The 27034-nt window shown below is 40.4% G+C and overlaps 1 protein-coding gene across 7 annotated transcripts in view; it reads left to right on the plus strand.

The window, feature by feature from the left end:
• Positions 1-27034, plus strand: part of NFIA (nuclear factor I A) — a 437679-nt gene that overhangs the window by 317065 nt on the left and 93580 nt on the right. For all 7 annotated transcript variants that reach the window (XM_045028576.1, XM_045028578.1, XM_045028580.1 and 4 more), the window contains one exon: positions 23002-23076. In XM_045028576.1, the coding sequence (XP_044884511.1) occupies positions 23002-23076 (75 nt within the window). The remainder of the gene's footprint in view (positions 1-23001; positions 23077-27034) is intronic.

The raw sequence follows: 27034 nt of genomic DNA on the forward strand, positions 1-27034 counted from the left end.
TCTAGTCTGATCTCCTGAACAATGCAAGACACAGAACCTCACCTACCCACTCCTGTAATAGACTCATAACGTCTGGCTGAGTTACTGAAGTCCTCAGTTCATGATTTAAAGACTATAGGTTACAGAGAATCCACCATTTACTCCGGTTTAAACCTGCAAGTGATAGAGGAAGTGCAGAAGAAGGTGACCCCCCCCCCAGGATCTCTGCCAATATGCCCCAGGGGAAAATTCTTCCCTGACTCCGAATATTGCAGTCAGTTGGACCCTGAGCATTTGGGTAAGACCGAACAGCCAGACATGTGGGGAAGAATTCTCTGTAGTAACTCAGAGCCCTCCGCATCTATAGTCCCATCATTGGTCATTAGAGATATTTGGTACTAGCAGTTGCTGATTGGCTACATGCCATCGTAGGCAGTCTCGTTATACCATCCCTTCCATAAACTTATCAAGCTCAGTCTTGAAGCCAGTTAGGTTTTTTGCCCTTACTGCTCCCTTGGAAGGCTGTTCCTGAACTTCACTCCTCTGATGGTTAGAAACCTTCATCTAATTTCAAGCCTAAACTTGTTGATGGCCACTTTATATCCATTTGTTCTTGTGTCAACACTGGCACTTAAATAACTCCTCTCCCTCCCTGGTGTTTATCCGTCTGATGTATTTATAGAGAGCAGTCTTATCTACCCTCAGCCTTTTGGTTAGGCTAAACAAGCCAAGCTCTTTGAGGCTCCTCTCATAAGGTAGGCTTTCCATTCCTCTGATCATCCTAGTAATCCTTCTCTGCACCTGTTCCAGTTTTAAGTCATCTTTCTTAAACATGGAAGACCAGAATTGCACATAGTATTGCAGATGACATCTTACCAGTGCTTTGTATGATGGTACTAATACTTCTCTGTTTCTACTGGAAATACCTTGCATGATGCATCCTAGGATTGCATTAGCCTTTTTCATAGCTGCATCACATTAGTGGCTCGTAGTCATCCTGTGATCAACCAATACACCTAGGTCTTTCTCCTCCTCTGTCACTTCCACCTGATAAATCCCCAGTTTATACCCCAAAAAAATTATTGTTAGTTCCTAAGTGCACGACCTTGCACTTTGCACAATTAAATGTCATCCCATTTCTATTACTCTACGTTTCAAGGTCATCCAGTTTTCCTTGTATGATATTCTGGTCCTCTTCCTCATCGGCAATACCTCCCAACTTTGTGTCATCTGCAAATGTTATTAGCACACTCCCACTATTTGTGCCCAGGTCATTAAAGAAATTGATAAATAAGACTGGTCCAATGACTGATCCCTGAGGAACTTCACTAGTAACCTTCCTCCAGCCTGACAGTTGACCTTTCAGTATGACCTGTTGTAGTCTCCCCTTTAGCCAGTTCCATATGCACCTTTCAGTTTTCACATTAATCCCCATCTTCTCCAATTTAACTAATATTTTCCCACGTGGAACTGTACTAGATGCCTTACTTACATCCAGGTAGATTAAATTTGTTGCATTTCAGTTGTCTAAATAATCAGTTATCTTCACAACGAAAGAGATCAGGTTGGTCTGGCATGATCTACCTTTTGTAAATACCATGTTGTATTTTATCCCAGTTACTGTTTACCTCTATGTGCTTAGCTACTTTTTCTTTCAAAATTTGTTCCAAGACCTTGCATACAATTGAGGTCAAACTAATGGGCCTGTAGTTTCCCAGATCACTTATTTTTCCTTTCTTAAAAATACGTACTGTAGTCGCAATTCTCCAGTCATGGTGTATGACCCCCAAATTTATGGATTCATTAAAAATCCTTGCTATTGGGTTTGGAATTTCATGTGCTAGTTCCTTTAATATTCTTGGATGGAGATTATCCGCCCCCCCGATTTGTCCCATTAAGCTATTAGAGTTTGACTTCCACCTCAGATACAGTAATTTCTACTTCCATATCCTCATTTCCATTAGCCACCCTACCACTACCCCTAAGCACTATTTCCTCCTTACAGCAATGCACATCTATTGTTGAGGTCAATGAGAGTTCTACACTCAAAGATCAGAATACCAGAAGCAAGATCCACCCTGTGGATGTCAGAATAGAATTCTGCTCCCAGATATGCGCACATAACTCCCAATGCCTCTATTATACACATATGAAACACATTATGGGACAAATAATGTCATCATATATACACTGAAGTCAGTGGATATAAAAAGTGCATATCCGAGACTCCGTTTGTAAATCGTTTAATAAAGGCCTGCATCCTTCTGGATGAGAGGAGCTGTCCATAACAGACCAAGGCCTCAAACATACAGATGCCAGGGTTGACAGTGGAGAGATTGAACCTGGGGCCTTCAGCTTGATGAACAGAGGCCCATAACACTAAGGCTAGAGGAGAATTCATTTAGCTGAGAGTAGCAGGCTGTCGATCTCTCAGGCAGCCACTAGGGAATGCATTGCCCCTGTTAAAACAAGCTTATCCTTGCTATCTGATGTCCTCAGAAATTCAAGTCCCTCCAGGGCTGTTACTTTGTAATGAACTGTACCCTTTTTTCCCTACATACTCCATGATCCTTATTAGGGAATCAAACCTGGGATCTTCAACATCAAAAATACAGACTTCTACCACGTGAGCTAAAGTATAATTGATTAGCTGTAAATAGCAAGCTGTTGTGGCTGCTGGGCCAGCCACTGAAGGGAGCCATGGTCACTCACATGCTAAGGGTCTGATCCAACTCCAGTAATGTAAATGGGAGTTATTCTATTGGATCCTAAATCAATGTATTCACTATATAAATGTAAGTTATTATCTCACATACCCAGATGGTTTGGGTATGTGGTGAAGTAAGAGAATGGATTAAACCTGCTTTTATAAGTGGAATCTGCTTTTATTCAATTATTTTGATAACATATTGTAAAGATTGGCTCATGCACCATGACTATGTGATTGTATTCCATTGCCCAGTAGGAAAGAAAAGATACATTTTCAAAGGAGACCCAAATTTTGTGCCCAAATTTTTGCACATTAAAATATTGGATTTGATTGCACAAGTCTGAGTTTTTGCACAAGTAAAAACTTGAGTGTGAAAAACTGTGGATGCAACTACTTAAGTGCAACTTCAGAGTATGTTTTTGAAAATGGGACCATAAACCTTATTCCTTTTTACTGAAGGTAGACGTTACTGTTGGATCTTTTCCAGGGAAGACAACTTAACCCCCAGTCCAGCCATTGGAAATGAAGTCTTAACATGGAAGATGCTAGGCAAGTAACACGGAGAAAGTTTAGGGTGATTGCCTCCTGCAGATCTAGGAGTAAAGTCCTCTCTGAAGGCTGACTGTAATGTAACTGAAATGGAAAAATACCAGATCCATTTCTTAGAAAAAGAGAGAGACTTTTATTTGCAATGGTTCACAAATATTTTCCCAGGAACAAAGTAACAGCCAATGGAGGGCAGTGAGGTTAGGTTAGGTGATCGTCACATTTGTAAACAAAATTTCTTTATTATGCCTGTGACGGGTTGGATCACAGAAACCCCCTCTGAGCTGCCACCTGATGTGCCAAGACTACCTCTGCTCCTGTTTTCCCTGCCAACTCAGGACTCCAGCACCCTGTCTTGCTGAGCCAGACACTCCCGTCTGCTCCAACAAAGACCCAGGGTCTGAATTACTTGCCCCAAAGCTGCAGGTTTACCTGAAAACAGCTCACAGAAGTGCTCTGTGTTAGCACTCAGATGCCCAACTCCCAATGGGGTCTAAACCCAAATAAATCCGTTTTACCCTGTATAAAGCTTATACAGGGTAAACTCATAAATTGTTCGACCTCTATAACACTGATAGAGAGGTATGCACAGCTGTTTGCTCCCCCAGGTATTAACACATACTCTGAGTTAATTAATAAGTAAAAAGTGATTTTATTAAATACAGAAAGTAGGATTTAAGTGGTTCCAAGTAGTAACAGACAGAACGAAGTAAGTCACCAAGCAAAATAAAATAAAATGCACAAATCTATGTCTAATCGAACTGAATACAGATAATCTCACCTTCAGAGATGCTTCAGTACGTTTTTTCCTCAGACTGGACACCCTCCAGGCCTGGGCACAATTCTTTCCCCTGGTACAGCTCTTGTTCCAGCTCAGATGGTAGCTAGGGGGATTCTTCATGATGGCTCCCACTTTGTTCTGTCCCACCCATTTATATATCTTTTGCATAAGACGGGAATCCTTTGTCCCTCTCTGGGTTCCCACCCCCTCCTTCTCCATGGAAAGACACCAGGTTAAAGATGGATTCCAGTTCAGGTGACATGATCACTTGTCACTGCAAGACTTCATTGCCCACTTGCCAGCACACAGGTATACAGGAAGACTTACAGGTAAAATACAGCCATTTGCAGACAGTGGTTCTAGTTAATGGGAGTCATCAAGATTCCAAACCACCATTAATGGCTCACACTTTACATAATTACAATAGGCCCTCAGAGTTATAGTTCATATTTCTAGTTTCAGATACAGGAGTGGGACATTTATACAAATAGGATGATTACACTCCGTAGATTATAAGATTTGTAATGAAACCTTACAAGAGACCTTTTGCATGAAGCCTATCTCAATTACATTATATTCACTTATTAAATTTTTATAAACCCGTATAGACTGCGGAACGTCACAATGCCATTGTTACCTAACTTGAAAATGGTGCTACAAGTTATTTACAGCAGTGAGTGCTATTCACTTTCTCTCTTTTTTCAGTGCAGTGTCTTCAGTCCTATAACGTCTCGTGAGTTGTGATAGTCTCCTGATAAATTTTTGCTCAGTGGTGGTCGACAGGTGCTGGTTGATTAAATGTGCTACTTACTGTGTATGTTTCACTTCTTGTGTCTTAAATATTTTTAACCACTGTTGCACCTGAAGAAAATGCGGAAGTTTGACAGTTGGGAGTTACTGCTGAGTATGTGCTGTAAACTATGCTGCCCCATTCCCCTTCCCCCTCGCCATCCTGCTGATGCCAAATGATTTATAAAATGCCTTAGCATTCTTGAGAGAGTTCACACTATCACCTCCAGGCAGTGCAGTAAGGAATCACAGAAGTGGATCAGAAGCACAGATTGGATAACTGGTATATTTCTGTGGAAGAACAAAACCAGGAGAGATTAAATTTAAAAGGAGAAAAGTTTCCCACTGTGACTTGCTAGGGTAAATCTTTAGTCGCTGATGTACTTGTTAGTAAACAGGTGATTATGTGATGACAGTTTTTCATATACAGCACCTCTGTATTCCATTTTCATAGGATCCAATTAATATTTTAATTTTCAAATGAGAGACTCACACTTTCTCCAGTCATTGTGTACTCCCACTTCTACGCACACACAGACACACCTCTCTGAGAAACAGGTGTTCTGCTAAAGACATGCTGCAATGTGGGGATTCTAGCCCATGCTCCTGTCACCAGTGAAAGGCAGCATGGGATAGGAAAGAGGACTGCTGAGTGGAATCAAAAGATTTTTTTCCTCTGTCTCTCTACTCTTTACAAACACATGGTCAGCAGCCCAACGTTTCAGCTGCTCCATTCTCTCCCATTGAGCTCACTGGCACTTTGACCTTGCAATACCCCTGCAGTCATATTGCCCCCCGCACCCCCCAGTAAGCCCTAGCCCCAGGCCTCCCTTCTGCCCCTCTCTGGGAGGAGGCAGTTGAGTGAGAAATTACACTTCCATGGTGCAGTATCTCATTAGATCACCTGGGACTCTGCCTGTCAGCCCTCTGCCCTGCATGGTCAGCAAGGTGCTTGTAGAACCAGCCTTCAGTCAGGCAGAGGAGGTGTAGGGGTTGAGAAAACCACACCACCCTCTAAAAAAATGTACTGTGAGCATTTAGTGCCTGTGCCTATGTGTAGTTTTCCCTGCATAGGGGCTTCCTATTCCTGCAAAGAGGGGCTTGTGGGTGAGTGTCGATACCATCCATTTGGAATCAATGGGCCAAATTATTTCCTTGCATTACTCTGCTGAAGCCAAGGAGAGAGGGATATTTTTATTGTGAACAGTTTATAGCCGTTAAACCCATAGAGAATGTAGCCCAAAATCACAGGTTCTTGATATTTCTTTTCTTTTGTTCCTTACTCTTAAAAATAATTGCATGAAAGAAGGATCCTTGGTTCATAGGAAATTGACGGTGGCTTTTCTGACAAATTCTGATCTTTCACCATGTTAGCAAGAGGGTGACCCCGAGCAAGCTAGCTTTGCCTAGCTGAGCACCTGGCACTCAAGTTTCTGCTAGTGAAATCTTGGAGTAAATTGAGCCTGAGCTCTTTTAAAAGCAAGGAACTTGCTTTCACGATGCTTCCCATACCAATAAAAAGAGGACAGAACACACAAAGGGGCTAAACTCTTCCCTGGTGTAAATAATGTGGAGATGAGCCAGTGAAAGGGTTTGAGCGGCAGGAGAACATGGTTTTGCAGTGACAATTTCAATGTATGGAAAGGGAGTGAGGTAGCGAGGCTATAGGGATACAGGGGAACACCACAAGGTTCAGAAGTATACAGCCGATAGTGCTGTTTATTCAGACCACAGGATGGTGTGAATAGTGCCAGTTGGGGGAACATCTGCACACGGGCTTCTGAGATTGCCAAGGCAAACTGTGGTAACTGTGCACTAGCCAATAGTGAGACCCAGGGAATTGATTAATCCATTGGGAAGTCAACAAGGCAGAAGAAGTCAGGCAGCTTCCATCCCTGGGACCAGAAAAGAGGTGTGCTCCTTATTGCTGGCAGATTATCATCAGAGATTCATTCCCCATTTCTCTGAGATTGCAGGGCCCCTTAGCTAATCTCATGAAAAGACTAGGAAAAATGAGGTCACTTGGTCACCTGCTTCTGACTTTAAGGATGTATAGCATACCTCTGTCCAGGCTCTTTATTAGAGTCCAGACTTAGAATCATAGAATATCAGGATTGGAAGGGACTCTCTTTGCCTGTCATGGTGCTGAGTGATGCATTTGAAGTGGGACTGGGACTGGGACCAGTCCTTTGACAGGAGGCAGAAATATAGAATATCCCATACACTATATAAATGTAAGTTATTATTATTGCCATTATGATGCAATCTATAAACCGTTCCCACAAGAATGGAGACACAGCATCATTGAGAAAGAATATCTTCCTGTGAAATGGGCAGCAGAAACATTGTAGCATTATTTTCTGGGTAATGATTTTACCTCAGTGACAGATCATTATCCCACCCCGTGACTGAACCAGATGAAGAACAGGAACCCAAGGATAATCCAGCAGTATTTGGCTTTTACTACCTTTAAAGTTTCAAATAAAGAACCAGCCAGGTATTAATATAAGAATACCGATCAGCTCCCTAGGAATGATGTGAGTGACAAGATGTGTGGAGGAAAGACAAATTCTCTCCCAAGCAAAGGTATATGTTAAATGATAGTCCCTAACATTGGCTACTAAGTCCCTATAACCAGGGCAAGTTCTCTCCCATCCACTCTCTTGTGCTTAAAATAGGATTTAAAGTTAAGTGACCTATCCTGAAAGGAAAAAGCTATGCATTTACTTGCTAGAAGAGGTGTGACTTGGATGAATGAATTGTTTTGGGATGGGAAAGAAGACAGAAAATCTGTCTTGTTCTTTCTCCTATTCCATTTTCCCCTTCTCTCATATAGGAAGAATCTTCATTTTAGATAATTTAGCTTCCAAGAAAAAGAACCATTCATATCCTCCTATTTTGTGGAAGAATGTTTTTCTAGGGATCGGCAAGCTGGCTTGGGTACAGTAAGAACTTTCTACTTTACGCCTCAAATGACTCTTTGCCAAAAATTCAAAACTCTACCCAAACCAATTCAGTATTGAAAATTTAACAAAAAATCAGTTCATTTTTTAAATTCTTTTTTTGTGTCTCAGGTCCAGAATAAATTGAGAGAGCCCATTCTCATGAGAGATCTTGTCCAGTGTTGCGGACCTAAGAGGTTCCGTTTTTCCAGTTACGGTTGAGATAAGAATCTGCAATGCTGGGATCTCATCCGTTCAGAATTTAACTCCAAATCTTCCAAAGTTCACCAGTCATTATTTTTCCCTTTTATTTCTGGGTTCCAATAATGCAGGCAAAGGAAAAATTCGGATATTTTTGCATTATAAAGTTTAATGGAGAGATTCTGTTTTAAACTGAACTAATTGGAGTAAATGTAAAGAGCCTTGTGAATGAAGTCCCTTTTTGTTTGCTTATAGAGGTCTGGCTGTTTTATACTGCCACCCAGCACCATACTATCTGCCTTCCATGTAAAATCAATAGCAATAGCAAAGTCCGTAGTGGAATTCGTGGAATCTCTGGCACGTCTCCTTTTCCAGGGTCAGAACTTGGCTTGGGGAAAGGTTTTTGTTTTTTATTTTATTAAGTTCCTATATTTTGGGGTAGTTGGTAAGGATTTAGGGGTAGAACTAAGCCTAAATGTTGAGTGTGTAATTCTTATACTGGAAAGGCTTTTGTTCTATTCCAAGGAAGATGAGTATATTATCCTGGTGTAAGTGGTTTGCTACAGGCAATCTATTGTTCCTTAGGACACCTTTCTCAGAGTATAGGGAATAATTATTGTCAGTGTAGAGAGTATGACAGTAATGTAGCCTTTTGGAAAGGCAACTCTGAAGACTGGACTGGTGATGACTGCAGGTAGATCCAGCACTATATTTCATAGGGGGAGGGATAGCTCAGTGGTTTGAGCATTGGCCTGCCAAACCCAGGGTTGTGAGTTCAATCCACTTAGGGATGTGGGGCAAAAATTGGTCCTGCTAGTGAAGGCAGGGGGCTGGACTCAATGACCTTTCAAGGTCCCTTCCAGTTCTAGGAGATTGGTATATTATTACCTTCATATAGATTTTATCATCAGTGAATGTTTTGACACTTTTGTACATTGTGGAGCACAGTGTCAGCACACAACACATAAATAATCATGTTGAATAAAGTGAGAAAGCCCATGGGAGATGTGGGGCTGGCTGACCATGTGACCTAGTTTCCATTTTAAATGCCCATCTTCCAGAGGTCCTTTTTTATTTTATTGAATCTACTGCAGGTATTTCTAAAACATCTATTATCGTGGTGTCTCAGTAGCATTTATTTCACTGTAGTAGTGATGAGGGAGACAGGTTTAAGGCAGGGAAGGGGAGAGGGAATAGTTCATGGAGACCCAAGGGTATGTACCAATATTATAAAACTAATTGGGAGCAGGAGTTTCCTTCCCTGGCTTCACCTGAAGTATGGTGATTGCTCACTTGCGTTGTATTTATCTAATAAAATCCTGACACCTATTGTAAACAAATAGGTTATTCGTATGTTTCCTTCACTGTTAATTTTAAAAAATCTTGGGCCAGCTTTCATTTTCTTTGATCTCAGTGCCTCACACTCCCTTAACCCAACTCCAAGCCTTATCAGTTGTGTCAATATAGCTCTGCAGCATGTTGTTTATGATGATATAAACTATGGGAATATAGTTAGCTACCACCAGCAGAGGGAGTATAAAACTTGGTGTTTTTTATAGGTCCTAAAATAATTACATTATTCTTGGGTTTATTTGTATATTTAGGCAACATAGTAACCTAGATATTTAGAAACAGGATTTATTTAAAAGAACTAGATGTCTCTAGAGACCATACATGATAGTTTCATCAAGACTTTATTGTGCTGGTTTTTCATATGGGGTGAAATCCTGAGCTTTGCCGTTGTCTTAAATGGGGTCAGGGTTTCATCCATGGTTTTCTAGTGCCCCTGGAACTTTTCCCCAAGACTTCTGAAATATCCCAGTATTTCATTCATCAGTCAAAGTGTTTGTTATTTTTAATAATTACAAGACGTTCTAATTGTGTTCTAGTTGTGTTACTTTACCAAGTAGAATTTGCTCTGTGTTTACCAGGAATAAACAGTCTAGTGAAGCTGAGCGTTCATGTGAGACAATGTTTGGAGTTGAGAAATGAGGGTAGAAATTGTCAAAGCTGCATTTTTGTCAAAAACGAATCGTATTGACACTTGTTTAGCGATAAACTTATTCAGAACACTACATTGCTGGAAAAAAATCCTCCACCCTGAGAAATATGCAGGTGTCACAGATGAGTCAGACGCTAGTGGTAGCAACACTCCCATACGTTTGCAAAAATCCCCAATGTACTTTTATCTTTTATATGAGAATTTCACAGACCTGAAAAAAAGGTCAACGCAAAAGGTCCTAATTTTTTTATGCTCACTTTACAGATTGTTACACTCAGGAAAATCTTCCTCACCAATTTGCAATGATTACAAGAATCAGAATCCAGGGCTTAAAAATCTTAAAAATCACAGAAGTTTCTTCTGCTTTCCATCCTTTACAATTAAGTATTCATCTGTCAAACATTTGTATCATTGGGGAACAAGCTAAACAGGAGAAAATAGCATAGGCCAGAATGGAAGCTACAATATCATACCTATGGTACGAGAGATCATGGTTTTGATGCTGGAGTTGCCAGTGGGATTAGGATGAAGCTACACCCATTTCTCTGTGTATAGCCCATCAGCATTTATTAGCAAAAAGCATCTCTCACTGAAATGAAATGTCAAGGAGAGTTAGGTTTTGTACTTAATATGGACTTTTCTTAGCCTCTTGTTGATGGGCCCTATTGCTGAAAAGAGACAGGACTTGTGGCTTATAGGAGCCCCATGCCATTTTCCATGCTGCTTTAATACTGCTTTGCCACCCAGAAAAAGAGTGTTAGCATTTAACAACCCTCCCATTTCCCCCTGAATATTTATATTCTTTTCCTGAGTGCCATACCAGTATTAAAGCAGAATGAAAATGGGTTTAACAATCGCTGGCATGGGGCTTCTGTACAGCATGTGTGTCACAAATCATGTCACTTTTCAGCAATAGGGCTGCTGCCAGCAGGAGGCTCAGAAATGCTCATGTTAATCAAAAATTTTAATTTCAAATCAAACTGACGGTTTACACATGGTGAGAAATGCTTCTCACCATGTGATTTTTCAGTATGCAAAGCTGGGCAAAATGGGTGCAGTTTTCTGTTAAGAATTTTGACTGCAGTATTTGCAAATTTATGGGTTTCAGTGTATTGGGTATGGTGAGTAGTTGATCTAACGGAGCCCCTTGGAGAATAGGAAACAGAAGGGTTTTCATGCAGCCTGGCACTGGTGAGCTGCTGTTGGCACATGCTGCTGGAAAAATGACAGGTATTCAATAAACATCACTATGGTTAGAGGAAGATTTAAAGGAGGGAGGGGCTGCAATGCTATAAACAAGGAGTTGAAACAAATGTGCCTATTTCACTTCTTGATTATTTTGAATATGTAAATGTTCCAAACCATTTTTAAATAACTTTCAATTGATTTGCATGTTGGTCTTGTACACCCAATGCCAACAGCATGTCCCCCAGTAATATTGATGCAAACGATAATATAGGTCCAATTCTGATCTGAGTTGGTATAATTAAATCAGTGGAGTTACTCCGATTAGCATCAGTTTAAATATTACCAGAGTTTGGCCTTATATTATTCTTATGGCCTGCATTCCCAGATCCTTATCCTGCAAGCTCTTATTTCATGGAAGTGAGTAGTTACACTGAAGTCAGTAGGACACCTGCACTTGTGGATGTCAATGGCAAAATTCTCATTGACTTTAGTAAGAAGAAGATTGGGCCCATGGTGAGTAAGGAATACTCACATGAGTAATAATTGGCAGGATCTGGTGTTACTTGTGGAAACCAGTGTTTTCAAACCGTATCTGGAATATAAACATAAAATCAAAATATGATTAATTGACATGAAACATGATATCATGAGTAACACACTAAGTGACATTTCCCATCTTGAAAGGGAATGCAGCTTCTTTTGAGACTATGGGTTTAAAGTTCCCTTGCCATATTTCTTCATGCCAGGGAAATCAGCCTGAACGTGACAGTACCCCTCCTCTTCCATTTCCCACACCAGCACACAGGTACCATTTTACCTGTGCCAAGCCTACTGGGTAGTCTGTAGCATCACATGGCATCGGCAACTACATTAGGCAAGCCGTATCCATCAGTCTGCCCAGGATTACCTCATAGTTCCTTTCTGTGTTCCCTCAGTCACTGAGCCAGGTCCCAGGACGATAAAGCTGAATATGTAATATCACTGCAGAGACCTAGGAGATCACAATTGTTGTTGTAACTAACCTAGATAAGAAAGGAAGATAAATAACTCATTATTATTATTATTTGCATGGGGGAGGCTTTTCTTTTTATTACTCTCTTTATTGTCAGATGCCATAAATATTCCAAAATGATTATCCTTATGTAGATTTCATCTCATTTACTTTGAAAGGGCTTGAGGAGCATATTATCTCATAAGCTGCCAAATGAATATGACCATTTATGACATTTCCTCTTCTTTTTTTTTTAACATTTCCTTTTTGGATTGAAGACCTGAAACAGATAACTATGCTAATTTAAGACATCTGTTGTTTTCCGAGATGTAGGGCCCTAGACAGTAGTAACTGCTGAGAATTTGTTTACTGAAATTGTGATTTTTCTTAATAGTTTTCCTTATCGCAAAAATTTTATATATTTTTAAAAGGTCTCTGTGTTAAATAGGTAGAGAAAAAGTGTCTACAACCTCTGTAGTAATTTTAGGCAACAAAACACCAGGACAAGTCTGGTTTCCATGGTGCAGAGCTTCACAGGTTCTTAAACGTGGACTTACAGGTCTTTCATTGAACCTGATCCTGTGAAATGCTAAGACATTCTACAGGGAGACTAGTATCAGAGGGGTAGCCATGTTAGTCTGAATCTGTAAAACAGCAAAGAGTCCTGTGGCACCTTATAGACTAACAGACGTGTTGGAGCATGAGCTTTCATGGGTGAATACAGGGAGACTGTAAGCTCTTTGGGGCAGGGACTGTCTTTTTGTTCTGTATTTGTACAGTGCTTAGCACCAGAAGTCTCAATCTCTGACTGGAGCTCCTAGAGACTACAAGCACCATGAACTCCCCTGTACCTCTTATGGAATATGAAACTGGCTGCAACCAGAGTTGCTGAATTCACAGGCCTCTGAGGAAACCCCATTATTACTCAGTTCTCATACCCTTACATTAGATTGGACCTTGTGTCATGTGTAGGACCCATTAACATAATGAGAATCCTTCCACTGACATCAGTGGATGCTGGATCAAGCCCTCGGTCCCATAAAACCAGTGGAACTCCGCACAGACGAAGGTCCTGTTCACTTTGAGTATGGGTGTTGCAGCTTGGCCCACAATATCAAGAAGTTTTCTGGAACCATACTGTTCTCTTCCGTTCAGCTCAGGAATTTTGGAGTTCAACCCCCCCCCACAATTCATCAATGATTTTGCATGGTGTGAAGGGTTAACAAAACTTTCATTATCACACTCTATTAAGCCAGGGCCAGGAAACAATTTCTAATCAACACTCTGATCTGGGCAGGGATTGTGCAGTCTTTTGTATTAGGCCTCAGATCTGTGTTCTCTATTCACACATGCTCACTTCCAGCTGTTGTCATTGAAATCCCACATAATCTCTCCGGGTCAAAGGGCAGTCATCCATGACTGCTGCTGTTAAAAGGTTATGCTGATTTCTGTTGTCAAATATTGGCCCTTTTCTCTTTCAATCACTTCCATTCTACTTTTTTCAACAAGAAAGATCCAGCCTAGAATTGTATTACATGACTTTAAAGTCTTAAAAGTGTTCCTCTATTGTACTAACACGACATGCCCTGGACGGTCTAATTCATTCTCTTACATTCCACAAAGAATTTTCTGGTGCATCTTAAAAACTCTGTGCTAAAGCTGAGCAGGCAAGCTTCAAAGAATAATGACATATGGGACTTGTGGCCTAGCATTTATTTTGTAAGGAAATATGTCATTTGACTGTGTAATAAAATAACCATGCTTAATTATTGCTATGACAATAAAATTAAACTAGAAGTAACTAGCCAAAACAAGGCTGGGGCAGGAAGGGTGCAAATAGAAAAGGAGGGGGGCGGGGCTGGGAGGGAGAAATGAGATTTCTGTATCAGAATTAAAATCATGGCTAATTTCTAGTTTGAACTCTTTTTAAAAAAGTCACATATTTTAAAGATTTAATTGAGCCCATGTTTTAAAGCTTAAAATGTATGGGTTTACAGAACATACTTTGTATGAAGAAAAATGGATCTCTGGGGTTAGCGTTAACCGGAGTTGCATGCAGTGGCCAGTGCAGACTACAGAGTTAAATAAAATAGATCATAAAGTCACCTTTATTTTTAATAGAGTACTGTGAACCATATAGACTACAGGTCCCAGAATGCAGTGGTCCATCTTGATTGTAGAGGGTATTCAGGCGAAGATGGAGAATTGCATGCTGGGATGTGTAGTCTCCACAAGACTTGCCGCGTATAAACACCTTCTATGAAGATATCACGTGATGCACATATGTTCTTTCCTTCCTTTTATTTGTTTGCTTTTGCTGGGGGAGAGAACATGACTGAGGATCAAGCCTAAGTTCTACCACACCTATCCTGACACCACAATACAGTTAGATAAAAGTTAATCCACTGAGCAGTCTGGTGAGGAGTGTTCTCAATTATTTTGTCTCTCAAAGTGTCAGTGGTTGGTGATACGGACTCATAAACTCATAGACTTTAAGGCCATAAGGGATCATTGTGATCATCTAGTCTGTACATAGCAGGCCACAGAACCTCACCCACCCACCTTTAACCTCTGGCTGAGCTACTGAAGTCCTCAAATCATGATTTAAAGACTTCAAGTTACACAGAATCCACCATTTACTCCAGTTTAAACCTGCAAGGGACCTGTGCCCCACACTGCAGAGAGAGGTGAAAAAATTTGAGTCTCTGCCAATCTGACCTGGGGGGAAATTCCTTCCCAACCCCAAGTATGTGATCAGTTGGACCCTGAGCATGTCAACCCACCAGCCAGACATGTGGGGAAGAATTCTCTGTAGTAACTCAGAGACCTCCCTGTATATAGTCCCATCTCTGGCCGTTGGGGATATTTACTACTAGCAGTCCCAGATGGGCCACATACCGTGGCAGGCAATCTCATAAAACCGTACCCTCCAGAAAATTATCAAGCTCACTCTTAAAACCAATTAGGTTTTTTCACCCGACTGCTCTCCTTGGAAGGCTGTTCCAGAACTTCGCTCTTCTGATGGTTAGAAATCTTCCTCTAATTTTGAACCTGAACTTGCTGATGGCTAGTTTATATCTGTTTGTTCTTGTGTCAACATTGACGCTTAACTTAAATAACTGCTCTCCCTCCCTGGTTGTTATCCCTCCTTTGTGTTTATAGAGAGCAATCTTATCTCCCCATAGCCTTCGTTTGGTTAGGCCAAACAAGCCAAGCTTCTTGAGTGCCCTCTGATCATCCTAGTAGCCTTTCTCTGCCCCATTCCAGTTTGAAGTCATCTTTCTTAAACACGAGAGACCAGAATTACACACAGAATTCCAGATGAGGGCTCAGCAGTGCCTTTTATAATGGTAATAACACTTCCCTATCTCTACTGGAAGTACCTCACCTGATAAATCCTAGGAGTGCATTAGCTTTTTTCACAGCCACATCACATTGGCAGCTCATAATCAGCCTGTGATCAACCAATACACCCAGGTCTTTCTCCTCCTGTCATTTCCATCTGATACATCCTCAACATATAGGGAACAAAATTGTTGTTGGTCCCTACGTTTATGACCTTGAACTTTGCACTATAAAATTTCATCCCATTTCTGTTATTCCATTTTTCAAGTTGTCCAGATCGTTTATGGTATTCCGGTCCTCCTCAGTATTGGCAATACCTCCCAAAATTTTATTAGCATATTCCCACCTTTTGTGCCAAGGTCATTAATGAAAATGATAAATTAGATTGGTCCCAAGACCAATCCCTGAGGAATTCCACTAGTAAACTCCTTCCAGCCTGCCAGTTCACCTTTCAGTATGATTTGTTGTAGTGTCCTCTTTAATCAGTTCTTTATCCATCTTTCAGTTCTCACATTAATCCCCATCTTCTCCAATTTAACTAATAATTTTCCATGTGCAACTGTATCAAATGCCTTATCCAGGTACTGTAGATTAGATCTATTGCATAAAAAAAAATTATCTGCTCAAAGAAAGAAGTCTGGCACAATCTACCTTTTGTAAAATCATGTTGTATTTTATTCCAGTTTACTGTTTACCTCTATGTCAGGGGTGGCCAAGCTTACTGACCCTCAGAGCTGCAAGTGCATACGATAATTCTTAGAAGTTTGAGAGTCGGGTATGCCTGCCAGGGCTTGGGGCTTCAGCCCCACTCCTGATAAAACCCCCGAGCCCTGGCAGGGGCCTCCTGTGGGGCTGAAGCTGCTAGCCCCACCACCCTGCTACAGGACACAATCCCTGAGCTCCCCCACACCCCTGTCTGGTAAGTGGAGAATGGGGGGCGCTCCGTGAGCTGCACTTTAACTGTAAAAGAGCTGCATGCGGCTCGGCCACCCCTGCTCTAAGTGCTTAACTACTTTCTCTTTCAAAATTTGTTCCAAGACCTTGCATACAATGGAGGTCAAACTAATGGGCCTGTAGTTTCCTGGATCACTTATTTTCCCTTTCTTAAAAATAAGTGCTACATCAGCAGTTCTCCAGCCATAGGGCACGACCCTCGAGTTTACAGATTCATTAAAAATTGGATTTGCAATTTCATGTGCCAGTTCCTTTAATATTCTTGGATGGCGATATCCCAGGCCATCCAACTTGGTCCCATTAAGCTGTTTTGAGTTTGACTTCCACCTCAGATACGGTGATTTCTACTTCCATATCCTCATTTTCATTAGCCACCCTAACACTGCCCCTAAGCTCCTCATTACCCTTTTTAAAAACTGAGGCAAAGTATTCATTTAGGTGTTGGGCTATCTCCACCGCATAGTCAGTGCTCAGTGGTCCCACTTTTCATTTCCTTGTTTTTTTAAAAAATTATATGGCTATGGAATCTTTTGCTACTGGTTTTAATTTTCTTTGCGAGGCTTAATTCTGTTTGGCTTTTGTCAGTTCTCATTTTTTCCCCACCCTTCTGACTTCCAAGATGTAGCCGATCCATCCCATCTTCCATATCTTGTAGGCTTTCTGCTTTCTCTTAATAACCGAGATGCTTGCCCATCCAATTTGGTCTACAATCCTTCTTTGCGAATTTTTCCCCTTGTTTGGGATGCAGGCTTCAGATGGTTTCTGCAATTTTGACTTAAAGTAATTTCAAGCCTCCTCCACATTCAGATCCTTGAGTTCTTCACTCCAGTGCACTTCCCTAACTAATTCCCTTAATTTTTTTTAAGTTTGCCCTTTTGAAATCAAGGATCCTAGTTGCAGATCTATTTTTGTTTATCCTTCCATTTAGTTTATACTGAATTCGCTCATGATCACTTGAATCAAGGTTGTCTTTTATAACTACTTCTATGAGGTCCTCATTACTCACAAATAGTAAATCTAAAATTGCATCATCTCTTGTTGGTTCGGGGATTATTTGGTGAAGAAATCTGTCAGCTATCACATCCAGGAATATCTGGGCCCAACTATTATAAGTAGCACTTGTCCTCCAATCTATATATGGGAAATTAAAGTATCTCATAATCAGACAATTCCCAGTAGCATTCAAGTCATTAAAATATTAAAGAGATGCCTATCCCTATCCATATCAGATCCTGGGGGTCTGTAGCATAACCCAGGGACAATCCCAGTGGAACCAGTGCTAGCTTTCTTCCCCCAAAGTGATTTTGACCCATACAGATTCTGTTTTATCCATTCCATCACTTCTAATTTCTTTACAGTCTACTACCTCGTCATTAATATACAATGCTACTGTATCACCTTTACCTTTATTTCCGTCTTTTCCTGAACAGCACATACCCTTCAGTACCTGTACTCCAGTCATGACCACTATTCCACCATGTTTCCGTTATCACTAGGATATCTGGTTTCACTTCCTGCACCAGTAGTTCCAGTTCCTCCATTTTGTTACCGAGGCTCCTTGCATTGGTGTACTGACGTGTATATTCTAAGCAATATTAATTAGTTACTCAACACTTTGTGAAACAGAGGATTATCTAGGTGGAGGATAGTACCAAGAGGAATCAAATTGCACTTTGAGTGGAGAGGGCTTTTCTTTTTAATCAGGCATTTGGTTAAGATAATAGGCTTGAAGCCCTAATTGATTATTACTATTTTAAGGTTTTAAGATGGTTATGTACAGTAAGATGCTTGACATGAATAGGGGTTTATAAATTGTTTCAGTCCTAGTATAGGAACTTGTCTTGTAATTTCAAAATACTGAAAGTGAATCAAAGTTTCCCAGAAAGCTGTTTCTCCAAGCTTAATACTATAATACATCGTCAGACTGTCCAGTGCAAATGAAATAACTGAATTTGGACTTTTTCCTCTTCAAAGGATTAACTCTTTCACTGTATATTATTGTTCAGATTACAGAGAACATGTTTTGTTTGCAAAGTACCACATACACTTATGGCACCGTATAATTATTTAATAAATAATAATAATAATAATAATTAATAGTAAAAGGAAAACTTGAAAAACAACAGTAACACTTTGAACACTGGTACAATGAAAACATTTTTTGATATGTAATTAAGGAACTGTGACTTGATGAGTTTATTGTATACAGGCTTTCCAGATAAAAGTAAATGCTTCAGTTGTGATTTTCTCAAACTTCAATTCAAGCGCTTGATCTGTAATCTTCCTACGTCTGAGACTCCCTTCCTGGGCATTAATTACAAATACAAAGGTGACTCTCCATTAAACTAAATATTCGGAGACAGTTTAGTTGGCTTTTGTACACACAAGGCCTCCATTGACTCAATCTTTATATGAATTCACTTAATAACACAGCGCAAATGGAATGAGACCTTGAGGCCTAATTCTGATCTTACATTTACTAGTGTAAAACAGAAGAAACTCTGTTAAGGTCAGTGGAAATTGACTTGCATATAACTGGTGTGTCACAGGGTTCACTCATCGCTAGCAGCTCCTCCTGCTGGCCGTCCTGGGAATTAGCTCTGCCAGGCTTATGCTTTCCCTCCGGTGATGTCTTGCCCCATCCTGTCTCGACGTGTGGCCCCACTCACTCTCAGATCTGCCATCTCCTCTTTGTGGCTTGGCCCTCTGGCCAGGTCACTAAGGTCCTCCCCTTCTTGAGAATTCAAAGTCCTTCCAGACCCGCTGGATGGCTGGCATCTCCAATGCCCTTGCCGCTCCCCATTGGCTGGTAGGGGAACCCAAGACCGCTCTCTACATTGGGTTCCAGCCCAGGGTCTCAACACACTCTGACCCCTTGTTGCTGTTTTCCTGGGCTTTTTCCCTCTCTGGGCTGGCCAGGCTCCCAACTCCTTCCACTCAGGGAGTAACTGCAGCCTGCTTCCCTGCCTTCATGCAGCCTCCTTGCTGCTTACAGCTCCAGGGCTTTATACTGGCCCTGCCTGTTCCTGCCCCACTGAGCCTACTGCTAATTAGTGGTGTGCTCCCTGGCTCCTCCTCCAGGTGCACCTGCTGGAGTTAATTGGCCTGCCTGGCCACCTTAACCCCTTTCAACCCTGTGTGGGGCAGACGCCCCATCACGTGGTGCAAGATCAGAATTAGGTTCCTTAAACATAGACTTGTTTTCGCTCCTTCATTATTGGGGTAATGTTTGATCCCAAAATGAAGAAAATGTAATTTATAAGATCATGTTTTACATAATTACACTGTCACCATCAAGCTAACGTGAATTACTTTTACTTTGGTGGTGTTATATATGCATATTATTTGTATAATACCAAGAGGGGACTAGGTACTAAGAAACTATTTACTGATTAGTATTATTATATACCATATTCAGCTAACTTTATTATTTTCCTACTTCCTCCAGAAAAAAATTATCATCCCCATAAATATGACTTACAGCGAAGTACTGGAACCCAGGGCTTATTCTTTCATGTCCAGATCCAACTCCTATTGAAATCAATGGAAAGACTCCCACTTATTTCAGTGGGAGTTGCTTTGGACATAAAGCCTTGATTCAGGAAAGCGCTTAAGCACCTGTTTAAATTTAAGGGTGAGTAAGCCCATCCCTATTTGGCAAAGCATTTAATTAAGCATGTGCTTTTCTTAAGCACATGCTTACAGTTAAGCATATGCTCTAGTGCTTTGCTGAATCAGTGCCCTAGTTTATGCATAGAACTTCAGTGAATGAATAGTTTTTGATAAATTCAATAAGGATCATCTAATCCTCATTTTAAACACCAGCTTTACTACCCAAATATGATTGAGTACAAAACTGGAGAGATACCCAATTCATGAACAGCAATTTCAACTTCCTATCTTAGGGGTATTTAACAAAAGTATAATTTTGCATATATTTCAGAAAAGTGCTGTATTAGAAGTAAATCTTGCAGACTTTAGGATGTTTAATCCTCTTTTCAATTAAGGTTCTTTTAATGCTAACATCTGCTTTTGCAATTACTTAGCAACTTTACCTAATTTTTTTTCTCATTCACAATTAAGTGGAACAGCCAAATTGATACAGTTTCTCTGAAAGACATTTTTCCATTTTGGCCTTTTTTAGCAGGCACAACAAAATTACATTTTTACAGCTTTTCTTGTTAATTATGCTGTGTCCTGGCCATTCCTTTGTCATTTGTTTGGTGGGTTCCCTTCATTTTTTCCACTTTCAATTTTAGAAAGATTCCTCAGCAAAGGCTACAAACCTAAGCCCTAGTTCTGCAATCTGAATCATGTAGGCAGAAGTTTAGGCCTACACGGAGTCCACTAAACTCAATGGGGCACCACGTATCTATGCATGCATGGATCAGATTGGAGGTTCAGGGCCTATTCAAGAGGACAGCTCATATGAGTCAGGATGTGAGTAAGGGGCCCGATTTCCTAATAATTTATGAATGTATAATTCAATTAAAAAATCTCAGCTAATAAGACTGAAAATCTTGTCATGCTTTGCACTCTTGTTCAGTCGCAACTACAACCCTCTAAACACACACACACACACACACACTCACACTCTCTCTCTCTAACACTTTGAGAATGAGCCCAATGTTTTACCTTCACTGTGAATGTTCTTGCTTTTGTGTATTTTAAATCACACCCTCAGCATTATTGCAATGGGATCTCATTTGTTACAGCCTGTCAGGCAAACAAAGGTGCCAGTGGACACAACAGGTAGAACCAGTATAGGCTACTGTTATCAGACCTACCAACGGTAGGTGCCATGATGGTGCTTGATGGTGCCATGTACTGAGCGTTCTGGCCCTTATCCAGTAAAGCACTTAAGCATGTGCTTAACTTTAGGCATCTGAGTGGTCCCATTGAAGTGAAGACCTAAGAGAATTATTTTTAATTCATAGATCTTTTAATCCAATAAACAAATCTGCTGCAGTATATGAAAAGTAGACTCTCATATTAAAAATACTCAGGAAATTGCCAGTGAACATATTCTGTTTGACTAATTACCCACTTTTAAAAAGAAAAATGACGCAATCATGAACTTTGTTATTGAAAAATGCAAACTGGGCCAGGCACAATCACCTACATTTTCTGAAATCCACTTTTGAGAAAATGAAAAAAACACTCAATTTCTACGCTGGCATTTTATGCATTTAAAAAGTTTTTTTCCCCTCAAAAACATAGTAAAAATTCATGCTAGTAGAATGAGAGATTTATTTGGGTTAAGTTTTAACATCAAGTACATTTGAGTAATTTAGCTGTAAACTATTGGATCGTGACAGATTTGTGAATATATTTGTGTACATATGTAGTACAAACTCACACAGAGGGACCTATAGACACCAAATTATAATTTCAGTAGTGTATAGTATACTGTACTAAATATAATGATATAATGCTGTATCTGACAGACAGTTAACTATGTAGGGCAGATGGTGCCCCTATAAAACATTCAATAATATGTGTGTGCGTGCATTGGAATCAGTGACCTTAAGTAGGACAACCTTAAAAGGTATGCCACTTATCCTCTGGACAAGTACGACTTTACAGTTCTTTTAATAATCCCTTTATCCTGAGATTTCTCTTTTGACCCTGATTTCAAAAGCAAGAGGTCAGGCTGGCCCGCTAACTCCAGACCTCTAATTGAAGTCCTGATATGTACTGTATGAACTGGAAATCCAGCTATGTACACTTACTTGCACTTGGTTTTGAGTTTGAAAGCTGCTTGCTTTGTAATTGATTATGCCCATGAAATTGAATTAACATTTGGTGATAGACATGTTTTCAGAGAAATAGGAAAATACCATTATGTGAAGTGTAACAACATTTTGATATAAAATGTAGTCATCCCTTACACAAATGAAACAGGCAGGGAAACATACACCCTGTCTCAAAGAAATTCCAAGGCTTAAAGTTAATGCTTTTCTTATGCAGAGATTTATTTTGTCTTTTGCAAAGCTTGTTTTAAATGCAAGAATTTTTCTTTCTTATGGGAAAGGCATTCATTTTAAAGGTTTGGGTTTTTTTTTAAAACAGCTGCTATTTTAAGATTTCCCTAGTGTAACCTCAGAAAATGAAGAGTACATCTTTAAATCTTGTTTTGTTTGAATGAATGGGTAGATAATCCTGATCAGATGTTTCTTTAGAGAATAATGTTTAAAACGATTATAGAATTTAGCTGTCCTGTCTGATTCCTAGGTACAGTATTTTAATTTCAGTTGTTAAGTCGTTAGGGGTCATCTAAGGTAACTGTATATTAAAATAGTCCTCTTTTGTTTCAGATTTCCTGTTGAGGTGCTTTAACATCTAGAAAACTCCCTGCTGATGTGTCATGTTAGCTTTCTTAACCTCCAGATACAAACTACAAAATAGCCTACATAGCTGTATGACTAGTTACCCACCTCCAGAAATAATAATTTGTGCTAAGTGGGAAATTTGATGTCACATTTTAAATCTAAATGAAACTCAAGTATTTGAGAATACTGTCATTAAATGCTTAACGCTCATCAAAATTCTTTCATTCTATTTGTTTTGTAGGACATTTGGGCTTCCAGGACAGTTTTGTCACATCAGGTGTTTTCAGTGTGACTGAGCTAGTCAGAGTCTCACAGAGTAAGTATCCTTTTGTTGTTGTTTCCTGTGTTTATTATAACTCTCATTTCCTCCCGTTTCCCCTCGCCCCAGAAACTGACTGCCCCCTCTTCTACCTGCACTCCACACATGACTAACTGTGATCCACATTTTAAATTAAGTGGGAAAGTTAAAATAATAGAATATTTTAAAAATAAATGATAAGTTCCTGATTTTGCAAACCGATGGATCCTTACACCAATGTGGCACCTTACTGAAGATATTAACATTCTGTGTAGGTGCCCATGTGGATCAGTTTGTAGGTTCAAAGCTTAAGGGATGAATTTTAACCAAACCTTTTAAAATGACATCAGCTTTGCCCATGAGCCAGGAATTACGTATACACCAGTTTTGTATATACGTGTATGTGTATGCACAGAAGTGGCTGCTGTTTTAACACCCTTAGATTGGTGAACTTGCAAATACTGTGGACAGCTATACCGGTGTTAGCCCTAAGAGGCTCACTTACTCACACGGGTACAGCTTTAACTTTGTGAGGCCTGCATTCTACCTCCATAGTATGGAATTCTGCCTTTTAAAAGGATTTGGTTTTTGACCTTTAAAGAATGCTGATGCCCACAGCATGAGTGACATGCTGCAGCATGATCATTACCAGCTTGTCAATACTCACTAACAACAGTGAATTAAGAGTACCTGTCACCGCCCCGTTCCATTGATCAAAGGTGCATTGATTGTATTTTTCTATGACATAACCCAGACAGTCCAAGGAGAGAGCATGGACAGCCCCTCTCGAAGCTGTGCCTCTGTTTCAATTACGGCTAGACCAGCCCCTTGGTGCTAGGGTGCTGTGGATTTTTGTAGCTAGGGCTGAACTATGTTGCAACATAACAGTAGCACCAGTTAGCGCTGCAGTAGTTCACAATTGGACTGTGTTTACAATATAAACCTTGCAGCTTATCTGCTTTAATATGCTCAGCAATAAAACACGGCATGCAGGTTCTCAGCATGGAAGTTTAAAAGTTTGTTTATATGCCCTGCAAGTCCAACTTTTGGCCTTCCAGGGGCCCTGCCTGACAGGGACAGCCTTAGGAGAGAACCCACGTTTTTGAATCAAACCATGGGCTTTCTATAGGAAAGCTCACCCTGTTTTCCTACTTTATCTCCCTACACACACACACATCAGCGCACTAGTCAGAGCACTAAATTGGCTTCCTATTGAAAAACTAGAAGTGGGGGTTGGGGAGGAGATGTGTAGGCATCAGAGAGGTATGCATGGGAGAGTGAGAAAGAAAAGGGTACCCTGACCTTAGCCAAGCAATTCTCCTCGCTCTCCTTCCCAGATAACCTGTGGAAGGGCTGTTTCAAGGACATGGGATGCCAGAGGGAGTTCTGAGTGCACAGTATGTTTGAAAACCAGGCCACTTTATTTAGGTGCCCAAATAAGGACTTGGGAGCCTAATGTCTGGCACCGATTTTTGAAAACCCTGGCTTCATTCTTTTATTGTAGTGCACTAAATTGATTTTTAACATAAACAGTGTTGGGAATAGCTAAATTATCTCCTGCTGTATGTGAATAGCTCCATTTTATGATGTTTTAATTTGGTGCAAAGGGGAAAGGCTCTTGAAGTCCTAAGGGAATCCACCCTTTCACCCTCTAAGACGTCCCACATTAAGATAATCTTATCTTCACTGGAGGAGCACTAGTCATCATAGCTGTCTCTGGTTTCTGTCAACCCTGGTTCATGTGTTTGCAAGATGCAGTTGTTAGAAAGTAACTAGGTTCACCACTCCTGACTTCCGATCTCCATAGCAGAGAGTTTGGGACTGTGTTTATGAGCCAGCATATTTCATACTTATTAATCTTCCATTACATTTTATCATAACAACAACAACAACAACAAATCTTTTACCAAAGATCTCAGTGCCTAACAAATTTTACAAACATATTGTGAATTGTATTTATGAGGCTCCCGCTCCCTGTCGCTGGAATGTACACACCAGCCTTTAAAATTTGCTTGGAAACATACAGGAGGGTAGGGTAAAAAATATAGCATTGCATCCATTGGAGTTACCAAGGAAATTTTGGGAGGTAAAATAAAATTATCCAGCTGTTATTTATCCAGGACACAAGGGCTTGCACTCCTTGCTCATGCAAAAAGTGCCATGGTCTCTTTAAGGACCCTATGCAATCAGGACCTCAGTTTTATATCCTGTCTGCAAGATAGCACCTCCCCGAAAAACAGTGCCCCAACACTTACTAGGATCTCCCTTCAGTACTGACTGAGAAGAAAGAATACCAACTGCTGGCTTAGGAACACTACTTCTGGTAGCACCTTGGATTTTCTGTGGAGGCAGGTGCCCCATACACATGCTGACCGGGCCTGACCCCATTTCGTTTATGAGATCTGACAAGCCCACACAGTAGGATATGTCTAGTGTGGATTCTATCAACAAAATCCCATTGATGTCAGTGTGAATTTGCATGCCAACATTCAGGGAATGATTTAGCATAAAGGATCCATGATTAACTGCTATGAGTTGTGCCTAAACTGACATGTAAGGTTGCTTGATAGATTGCGCTATTCAGAATAAACCTGGCTGGGCTGTTTAAATATACTTGTGGCTTTACTCCAGACTAGTCCACAGATTGCTTTGGCACTGGAGAGCTCAACCCCTGCAGAGCACTAATCCAGATTCACCAGGATTTTTTTATTAGAACTTGGCAGCTTGAATTATCAAGATACACTCAATCCAGTCTATATATTTATTTCTCTAAAAAGCCACTGAAACTTTAAACGCCACCCTGCTTGGGGAAACAGCCCATATGCACATCCTCTGTGGTGAGGCCCTTCTTTGATTTCCTGAGCATGCGCTGTGACAGCTTCACAAAAGGCCATATTCCACATGTGAGCATGAGGCTGCAGAGAGATCCAGGAGCATGTTCTTGGAAGAAAGTCGTGTGATTCTGGGCCTGAATCCCTGTTGTGGCGAATGCTGTTTTGGGGATGAATGATGCAGTGCAGCAGTACTGCCCACATTTTGTATACAGCTCTACATCAAAGCAACGTTTGTTTAAAAAACATTTCAATAATATAAATTTTTTAAATATGTTTAAATGTGTGTGAATTTTCAAGGACAGACTGCTTCTCAGTCACTGACCCTCTTGCCGTGCAATGTGTGTGCTACAGGAATTCTCATGCTGAGATGGAAAGACCAAATTTTGCTTTTTGTTACATCAGCATAATTGCACTGAAGTCAATGGGGTTATTCTAGATTTACACCTATGTAAGATAAGCAGATTTTGGCGACTGCGGCAACTGTAGCTATATATGGCCTTGTTTCTTTAACACCTTTTGACATTATAGTTTTCATGATTTTTTAAAATTTGATAATAGAAATACATGGTTTCCCTGAGTTTTAAGTAGTTGTCTGTTGTTAGCTTCTGTCATCTAAAAATAACATGAGGCACATGTTAGTGTTTCCAGCATTTCCTCATTAGGTATTGTTGGGTAATAATAATATGCCATATTTATTGAATAAGGTTGTCAGAGGTCAGTGTGATGGAGAGACTCAGATAAAATGCCGTTCTGTCAGCCATACAAGTCTGGGTAGGGGAGGTGAAAAAGCTAAGCAAAAAGTCAGCTTCCTGGGAACAAATATTTGGTATTAACATTATACCTTTTTCTAATCCAGGGGTTCTCGAACTGGGGGTTGTGATCCCTCAGGGGGTCACGAGGTTATTACGTGGAGGTCGTGAGCTGTCAGCCTCCACCCCCAAACTCCACGTCACCTCCAGCATTTATAATACTGTTAAATATAAAACAGAGTTTTTTCATTTATAAGGGGAGTCTCACTCAGAGGTTTGCTGTGTGAAAGGGGTCACCACTACAAAAGTTTGAGAACCACTGGTATCTTTAATCTATCTATCATTTGTATAGGTCCCAGTCATCATAGTATTTATTTAGGTTTATCTGAGCCA

The sequence above is a fragment of the Mauremys mutica genome, chromosome 8 (genome assembly GCF_020497125.1).
Source record: "Mauremys mutica isolate MM-2020 ecotype Southern chromosome 8, ASM2049712v1, whole genome shotgun sequence".
NCBI lineage: Eukaryota > Metazoa > Chordata > Testudines > Geoemydidae > Mauremys > Mauremys mutica.